Source organism: Montipora foliosa, chromosome 3, assembly GCF_036669935.1.
Source record: "Montipora foliosa isolate CH-2021 chromosome 3, ASM3666993v2, whole genome shotgun sequence".
Classification (NCBI taxonomy): Eukaryota; Metazoa; Cnidaria; class Anthozoa; order Scleractinia; family Acroporidae; genus Montipora; species Montipora foliosa.
This window is the reverse complement of record NC_090871.1, coordinates 57543635-57553634: the sequence shown is the minus strand read 5'-3', so window position 1 is coordinate 57553634 and position 10000 is coordinate 57543635. Positions and strand designations below refer to the sequence as shown.

The 10000-nt window shown below is 39.3% G+C and overlaps 2 protein-coding genes across 3 annotated transcripts in view; both read left to right on the top strand.

The window, feature by feature from the left end:
• The window catches only part of LOC137997757 (uncharacterized), a 414333-nt gene that overhangs the window by 46189 nt on the left and 358144 nt on the right, over positions 1-10000 (top strand). The gene's annotated exons all lie outside the window — the stretch shown is intronic.
• The window catches only part of LOC137996161 (uncharacterized), a 17776-nt gene continuing 11664 nt past the window's right edge, over positions 3889-10000 (top strand). Inside the window, exon 1 of the mRNA XM_068841581.1 lies at positions 3889-3996. Coding sequence (XP_068697682.1) covers positions 3889-3996 — 108 coding nt within the window. The remainder of the gene's footprint in view (positions 3997-10000) is intronic.

The following is a 10000-nucleotide window of genomic DNA, read 5'->3' as shown; positions in this document are numbered from 1 at the left end:
GTTGTTCCTTGTTTTTAGTTGTCATGGTTTTTCTTGCTATAAAATCAGTTTGAGGCGGAAATTTGTACAAAATGGACACCGACATATTAGAGAGTTTCAGCGAGGGTCTTCGTTTTGTAGTTTGAGGCGTGTAAAACTGCAAAACGAAGACCTAATCGATTTTATGTTTTTGGCGTAGAAAAAAGCGTTTTAGCACGGTCTTTGGTCTTTGGTTTTTGGTCTTCGGTCTTCGGTCTTCGGTCTTCGGTCTTCGGTCTTCGGTCTTCGGTCTTCGGTCTTTGGTTTGTAGACACCCGTAACAGGGACTTGAATTTGTAGTCCAGTGACCATTAGTTTTCACAGGAAGTAAGCAAGTTAAGTTATACATGGTTGTTACAAATGTATTTAAGTTGTCCCTCTCTATATTTCAGAAATCTTTTTTTGCACAACCCTCAAGTCATACATACGCAACTGGTGTTCTGTTCAGGGTATCAGCACATACTTTTTCCAGCTGTCGTTTCAGCTTGTGTTCAAAGTACTACAAGAAAGGATCATCTGTTAAATGGCTGAATGTTGCCAAATTCTATAATCCTCTAAAACTGGTTGAACTTGATTTCCATGAATTTTAACTGGCTTGGCCACCCAGCTCTCATTCTGCTGTAAACAAAGGTTGTTTGGAAAACTGCCAGCTTCATTTCTTTGATGACTCCTGATAGTCTTTGTGTTTTTTTATGAGTGCCATTATCATTACTTAGTAAAAAAGTGTTTTGCAGACTTTAATCTCTTTCGTAAATGAAAACGTTTCTTAAGCACCCCTTTCACCCCTTAATCTTACATGGAAATTTTAGATCCTCCTGTTCAGTATTTTTTCGTTTGATCATACTCGGGGGTTGACTAAATCTTGGTTATTGTTCTTTCTTGGCCATCACATATATTCGACTAAATATTTTCAATTAAAAATACTTTTAAAGTAAAGCCTAATGGCTAAACAGTCCAGTAGGACAGTGGAGGCTAGAGTTGCTGTTGTTAAAAATGACAAAAGTTTGCTGCATTTAATTTGGTGAGGAAGGAATTGAACTTTTTGAGCTGGCTCTGCTGAGACAGGGTTACCCTTATTACAAAATATGGTTTGATCAGGCGTGCTGGTTGAGCTGCTTTTTGTCACCAATTGAAAACAATAATATTTTCATTTTACCCTGTCATTGTCTTTGTGCTCAAAGATCCTTTGTTTGTTGATCTTGAAATAGTTGTGACAATGTCATGTGGTGCCAGGTTGTCTAAGCACCTTCTTTGTGGGGAGTCACACATGTAAATTCAAGATGGTTTTTTTTTTGGTTTTCCTTTTGATTTAATGGTAATGGAACAATATACTTAATCTTTTATGATTACTAATCATTTGCAGGTACTTGTAAGTGCATAGCAATTTAACCACAAGTAAAATTTGTAATTATTATAACATCTTAAAAATGCCAGAATTTGCCTACAAACAAGGCTATGGATTATGCATGGGGTGAAATTAGATATGAGGTTTCCAGCTGTGAGTGTAATTAAGTACAGTGTACTTCATTCATATGACACACACAAACATTTGCTTGAGAGTCACATGAGGAATATTAATACAGTTGAACCTCTCCACAACGGCCACCTTGGGGACAGGAGAAAGTGGCCGTTGTGAAGAGGTGGCCGTTATGGGGAGGTAGGAGTGTGATATGACACCATTTTTTTCGGGAAGTACCTGACATGTTTATTGTGCCAAGTTCATGCTTACTGTAGCCTATAAAGGCAATGCAATCTTATAGATATAGATAACTGAAAATACATAATAAGACTTAAATAATGTTTTGAATCAAAATATTAACAAGACGAAACGAGCAGGGTTCGTAACATTCGCTATAAGTACTGTAGACAATTCATGCTTACTGCAGCACATATATGGAACACAATCAATCAAAATACGTATACAGTATCATTAAAAAGGGTAAAGAAACGAAATGTTCAGATGACAAATATCGATTACTGAATCAGTTTGTAAACGTTCACGTTTAGAATAGCAGATACATTTTATTTTCTTTTAAATGAAATAAAGCAGTCAAGGGTTGTCTGCTTGAGCGGAAACCTGTCAAAGTGCGTTGTTTGTTGTAATGTGGTAACAAGTTGCTTGTCAAATGCTTGTGCGACTTGCACTGATGCCGCGAACAAGATGTTCCTCCAACCAACTCGAGAATAAAAATACGACAAAAAAATTAACAAACAAATTAGATTGCGAGTAAAGTCGATAATTTTGTAATATTTTTTCCTTCGCAACACGTTTCCTCGCGGAAGGTGAATATTTCGCGCGCGCTTGTGTTCGCTGGATAAAGATCGCCAAAGTTAGCGACTACTACTCGTAGTCTAAAAACAAATATGTTCTAAGTATGTTCTAAAAAAGGGTTCTTACAAAAAAAGGAATGTATTTTAATCTTAAATGAACGACTTGCCGTGATTAATCATCGACGCGCCATACAGACCAAATTTCGTGACCATTCTTAACTTTTTCGTCAGTCGCTGAAAAAATTGGCCGTTGTCGAGAGGTTATTTTGCCAGTTGAGGACGCGCTTTAGTGGCCGTTGCCGTTGTAGAGAGGTGGCCGTTGTAGAGAGGTTTAAACAATAGGTAATGTATGGGCTGTCCGCCAGGACAAAAAAAGGTGGCCGTTGTAGAGAGGTGGCCGTTGTGGAGAGGTGGCCGTTAGTGGAGGTTCGACTGTAATGTAAATGTGCGCTTAGTTGACCTGCTCCTTAGAAGGGCTTTTCAGGATCAACCGGCTCAACGGGATTGGAAGGAATGCATGTGAAGACGCCCACGGCTGCCACCATACGATCCATGTGTGATCTCGGAGCACCGCAAACCCAGCCAGATGTAATTGACTGGGAGTCGACTTTGAGGAGGGAGGGAAACTGGAGTACCCAGAGACAAACCCTCGGAGTCAGGTTGAGATCGACTGAAACTCAGCCTTCATACGACTCGAGGCCAGAGTTGAACCTGGGTCACAGGGGTCAACCCCCTTGGTAAGCCCCGTTGCAGTAGTCCCTAAGCCTTCTGGGGATGTTAGGCTTTGTGTAGACATGAGAGCTAACCAGGCCATTGTGAGAGAGTGCCACCCTATACCCACTGTAGGTGATGTCCTGTATCAACTCAATGGGAGTACAGTATTCGGTAAACTAGATTTGAAATGAGGCTTTTCAAATTGAGTTAGAAGAACAGTCCAGCAATTTGGTACTTTATCCCTTAAAAAGAGATGTTGTAGTATCTGTGGGGCTGCCTGTAGCTGGCCGTAAAAGTATTATGGGATAGATTTTCAAAAGAATAGACAGTGCACGGGAAGACAACAAAGTAAGGAGTTAGAAATACGGCTTAAATGTACATGAAAGGAAATGAGTGATGATGGCGTGTCCAAAATTTCCTTCAATAGGCTTATTGTAATGTCTGGCAAACCTCTGGGCATTAGTCTGGTCTCCTGCTTTCCGTATTTCTGCCAGAGTTAGTGTGGTATGAGTTCCGTACGAGGTGGAAGCTGATACCTTCATCGTTGAGGAGACCGGCTGGTGCGGCTGGGTATAGCTGGGTATAGCTGGTGAAGAGTTTGGTGTCGCGCGTGGTGCGCAGAGTTTGTTCACGCGCCATGTACTCTTGTAGGTGTGACACAATACAAAGTGACTCTATGCAGGGTAAGCAAGAAACTCAACAGAGGCAAGATGTCTTCCGGGCTTGGTAGTTTTGAGTTTCTCACCTATTGTGACTACTATTTTCTCGGAAAAGGCTTGCATAAGGGCAGTATCGAGTTTCGTAAGTTAGTAGAGAAAGTAGCATAGTGGTCTTCAAGGTGAGGATTTTCAGATCCAATGGTGATGGGGGACCTAAGGAGGTATGATGTCGAAGGACTATGCTGACGTCCCATATGGAACTCTGCCTTGGCAAGGAGGGTTTAAGGTCAAAGACGCCTTGAGGAACCTAACCACTTGTGGATGTGTGCCAAAGGTAATGCTGGTATAGGCAGGATGAGCACTAAGGACAGAGCGGACCGTGCGGTGTTTACTGCACTGTAACCTAAACCAGAAGACAATAAGTTTTCTAGAAAATCAATGCCAGTTTCGACGCTCACGTCCAATCGATTAATTTTCCTCGCCTTGAAGAACTGTTCCCACCGCTTGAGGTATACCATGGTATACACTATATACTGTTTGGACGTTCCTTTATGCCAAGAACCCATTATGATCTCTTCAGTTGCGGCAGAGATGCCGTGGCTTGTTAAGGTTTGCCTGATAATAGGCAGACCAGAAGAGATAGTTGTTTTTGCAGCGGATAGATCATCTTTGGGTGATTGGGAAGATGTAAGTGCCTTTTGCTGAGCTGGAGTTGTACGGGATCGCAAATTGCCATTTGTCTTGCCAGTGGGAACCATGGAATTACATTGGTGAAATAAAAAGCTTATTCAGCACCAGTAAGAAAGAACATATCAAAGAATACAAAACAGTGTAAAGGTTCAAATGCTGCAAAACATGCATGGACCTTTGATCCATGTACGGTAATTGACTTTGATAATTCTGCGATTATTGACAAAGGAAATAACCGCATTAGACAAAACTTGAGTCATGGCATACGGCCAGAACTGTTGAGGCGGACAACAATTCATGCCCACTCCCTAGACAATACAACATTCTTTTAAACAAACATTAATCTAAGCCTAGTTTTCATATGTCGGGAAAATCCCAGACGATCGGGGATTTCGCAGTTTCCCGACCATCCCAGATTTTGCCGACTAATGGAAACCATAAATCGCAGACATCCCCGATAATCTGGGATGGTCGGGGACGAATCGCGAAAAGCGTTTCTATTTTCCCAACGTGTCCCAGATTTTTGCGATCGTCGGCGATCATTCCCGACATATGAAAAATCAAATTTGTACTTTCACGGACGTCAGCGATGGTTTTTAGCTCGTTACCAATCCTCGAAATTGCATGTTTTACATATTTTAAATTTATGCGTATCACCCCCACTCTCTATATTTAAATGTTTTAACGGTTCATTTCATGTTATCAGTTATGTTTATCCGTTGAAGGCAGTAGACTGGCTGTCGAAAGCTCATACTTTTAATAATTTGAACCAGAGAACGCCTATTCAACTTTACTAATTTTGCAATATTTCGGATCCTTACGTGAGCAAGGTTAATCCGAGTAAATTTCATCTCATATTTCGAGGTTATTCAAACAGAAACTTACACATGCCACGTATCAACATTGCCCAACTGATAAAGCTGTATCGAAAAAAGCGTTGATCTCTCTCCAAAATCGTTTTTTGGACGTCGAAATAATTTCCCGCTATACATTTAATTTTCTAATAGCGACTTGCAATGTTTGCCCCTCGGCGATCCCAGAACCCTTTTCGGATAAAAGACGGGCCGATTACTGGCAATTTATTCATTCAATAGGCGAGTTAAACAAGCGACGGCCCATTCCCATTGAGGAGTACGCCTTCACGGTATTTATATCAATTTATTAGCTTTCAATTTTCTAGACATTTAAGATGTTAGTTATCTTCATCATGAAAAATGCAGTGTCAACAATGCCCCAGCACATGGCGGAATTGGCGTGTTTTTACCGAAATCGCACAGCCGTCAAGAACCTTTCTTTTGCTTGCCATTATCTGCAAAATAAGTTTCTAGGCTTCGTCAATACGTAAAGAATTATTTTAAGCGCGGATAGTTCCTCAGTATTATGATACGGTAACGCTCTTAAGGAGTTCGTTATTAACCCCACACCAAATGAAGGGCGACCATCTATAGTGGAGCAGCCTCATTGAAGCAAACAGGGTAGCTGCTTCGCAACAACGCAGATCAGCAAGGAAATCGAGAGCTGTCGTTTCTCTGTGAGCTGCTGCTACATGTATTCCACGCCCACAATGTTCTAGATCGTTGCGGGCGCAGATTAGCCTAATCAACCAGCTACGCACCCATCATCACCGTCGCGAACAAGTTACATAGAAAATTGTCCCTCTCCCTTTTTAATTAACAAGCTAAGTGGTAAATATTTTTTAGGATATAGCTGTTGTGATGCTAGTGCCGTTTTCTAATTTCTAACCACGGGCTCGTTTCTCCAAAGTCCCGTGAACTTTTGGGGTCCGTATAAGAAATTCTGAAACTACTGTACGAATTGCCTATTTTAGAAAGCTTGTCTTTTAACAGAGTTACAAGACTTAAAGAAACAACGAAGTTTCATACCTAAAAACAGAGAACGGGAGAGAGAGATAAGGTCTTTGACATTTGGCAGGTCTTGATACATGGAATTATACACTCACTTGACTGTATTGATGCCTCAACAGAACAATGCGTTATGGGTGGTTAACCTTGGCAATTTGTGATAATTAACAACGTTTCACCAAAGTTGAAGTATTTACCTCGCCGCTTTAAATATCCATGCATTGGAGGTGGCCTGCAAATTCCATGCAAATTGCTCGAATGTGAATAGCAAAAGATATCGGGTGTTTGAGTAGCCAATCAGCGCGCGCGTTCAACGCTATCCATTGTTTTAGTATATACTAACCACATTTATTGACATGGTCCTCAACAATACTTGTTCAGGGCTTTAATTTTTTTATTAGAGGCATGAGGTTTAGGATTTTCATGAAGTGGTATTACCTTTCAGATTTGTTTCAACAAAAAATTACTTGTGTATTAGACTCTCCAAGCCTGAGATATCCACCAGGGCTGGTTTATTGGTGGAATAAAAAGTTGATGAAGTAAAATCGTCAGTGTTTCAACAACCTCATTTGAAATTGTCTTCAGAGTGGAGTAATTTTCAAATTTGAATTGTGGGAAATTGTTGGATTTGTTTTTGGGGGACAGTAATAAATTTTTCAGTAATTTTACTGCAACAAAGGGAATTTACTGGTTTAGTTCCTTGCATTGGAGGTGGCCTGACCCAACCATTTTGTTTTCTGCATTCGATACCATGTCTGATATGCCCATTTGCTGTTGTCACGTTTGAACAAAATGGTTGTTTTATGTAAAAACAGGCATTGCTATTTACAGACTTTAATACAAAACTTTTTTAAACACCAATGTTATTCTACTCACTTAACTTGACTTCGTCTTAGCAGGGATTGTCAGTGATCATTGTCTCATGAAATGATTCTGATCTTGTTTTGCATTTTAAAGAATATAATAAAAGCTCATACAGAGATTATTGCCACCTGGCTTTCAGCTCTTCCCTGTCGTGTGGATGACCTTTCCCTTCAAATTCAGTGGTCCATGCACTTAACAATAACGAGAATATATTTTCTTTCTTTGATTAATTACTCATTTCTTTGGGTGTCTCTCTTTGTTTGAATTAGGCCTGCTTCAAACGTTGCGCTTCTTCTGCGTAGAACTTAAATGAATTGGACTTGGCAGTGGCACAACAATTGCACAGGAGTGGTTTCAAACATCAAATTTAATTCAGTTGCAACACATTCAAAGAGAACAAAACAACAAAACACATCTTTCATCCAGCGGTCACTTACAGCATGCGCAGTAGATTAATTTTCATAACAATTATGAATTGATTTCGGCACAGCAGTAGCACAACATTTGAAACTATGCCATGCTGGTGCGTGTAACATGACACGCTATTGAATTAGATTGCCGTGTGGAACTTAATTCAAACCACCACACTTAATGGTTTCAAACATCACATTACTTCCTTGCTAACATCAAATTTAATTCCTGAACAATTAGTTCAGCTTGGCAGTAGCACAACAGTTGAAAGTGGCCTCAATGTATTATTTTATATATTATTTTATTTTTACTAGAATAGTGTCTCCAGTGAAGTCATGTGAATCTGTCACCAGACAGTCTAGGAATAATAAGCTTTATGTTGATGGCAATGGCTAAGCATTGAATACCATATTAGATATTACGTGATTAAAATTAATATATTAAAACAGTGGATAGTGTTGAACGCGCGCGCTGATTGGCTACTCAAACTCCGGATATTCACCTCCGAGCAATTCGAGCGGAATTTGAACCGAAATTGTTGTAATCTTTGCAGCAATAAATGAGATAAAATCATCTTTTTGTGCTATATTATCTCACTGTTTTAGTATATACTAAAACAATTATTCACCTCAGTATCGGAGGCTAGTGGGGGATATTTATCTCGCCGCCACCTCCACTTCAGTGAATAGTTGTTAATTATTAAGTAACAAAAGAGTTGACAAAAACTAATAAAGACATAGCTTTTCGCTGCTGTTACCTCTATTGTTACTTAATGGTTAATGGTTAATGGTTAATAAGTTAGTGATCCTGTATATTTAAACTCCAATTTTGTATTATCCGTCACTTCTGAAGATATATGCAGAAGCATACGAAACGTCAAGTAAAAGATAATTTCAAATGATGCGTTTATATCTGATGTTTGTCACTGCTGTTTGTGGGTTTAATATTTCTGATAAAACTGAGATGGCCAAAGAAAAGGCACAAAATATGAGATGGTAATGCACTGTAGTGTCCCGGTTTGACCGGTACGGCAGAACAGTCCTGAGTTTTTCAATAAAAGAAATAAAATATTACTATTGTTTTCAGCAGGATGGAAAGCCCGAGAATTAAGCTTGTCGTCGCTTGTCACTGATCATCATTTAGCTCCCATTTCAATTATCCAATCAGATATGGTTTTGGTCAGTTGCACATGCCTTATTTTATTTTATATGATTTTCAGCCAATGCAGGAAGAAGCCATTAAAGTGTGATTGTGGAATAATAAATCCCTTATTAAATGGTTCAACATACAATATATGCGGACATTTTGCTCATTGCTCATATTTTTCCTTGCCCTGAAAAATACTACGCACATATCCACACACATATTATATGTTAAACCATTCAATGAGGTGTACATTTGTATTTATTATTTACCAGGGGTGTTGTTCGTGATGGTCACATCGAAAATTTCATTTTATACCAGCAATTTTATGGCACAGATAAGATAGTGAAAGTGTGAAAGAATAATAATATTATTGTAAGCTCGTGCTCCTAAAGCTGGAATGGTTGTTGATCAAGAATTTTTTAATGGTGTGTCGGAAAGTGCTTTGTTATATTCCCAGCAGACGTTTAGAATACCAGTTGTGAATTATGCATACTGATCCTTTTGATGAAGTAAAAGGGGAAAAATTTCGAGGAATGCTTAACACTGGTAATAAAATACAGTTGAAACTGAGAACGGTTTCTTGGTGCAGTTTCAATTTACGATAAACAAATAAGTTCCATTTCTCAGAGTTATTATTATATTTGCGTTTATTATTAAAGGTTTGGCTTTCTTAGAATTGCACATAACAAATGTTGATAAAAATAATTGAATCTTGTGTGATATTGTAGATGTGAAGTCTTCAAATAAACATCTTTTTATTTTGGGGGGGGGGGGAGTAACTGCCTACGATTTCTCTTTCCAGTTATTTGTGCATTTTATTAACTATAATTGGATCGGTTCATGGCGTTAAAAAAACATTTTGGATCTTGATTGTGACGTCACGTACGTCCGCCCGTCCGCCCGTACAGACTGTCGGAGTGGAGGTGGGGAGTCAGGAGAACCTCTGGGGACGGGAGTGTTCGGGCAATTTTCCTTGGCGAGAGATCATGTGGCAGCGTTGTATTTGGTAACCTGCGTTTTTCTGGCCGGAAATCATATAAGGGACAAAAGAGCAGGAAAGTAGAAGAAAAGCGAAAGAGCATGAGAAAAGAGGCGACGAAATTTGAGAAATTTCAATGAAGAACAATGGAGCGAGAAACAAAACACATATTTACAACGGTTAGCTTTCAGGTACCCTTTTCCTTGCCTCGCTCTCTCGCATATTTTGTAAAACTCGCTAAAAAACGAAGAAGGCATGAAAACGTTTGCAATTCCGTGTTGACAGAGATTCTGGCATATTTCAACAATCACATTTATAGTTTTTGTGTGAAATGGATGTCCCGTCATGAGCTGCTTTGTTTTACTGTAAAATTGCAGTCGAGTATT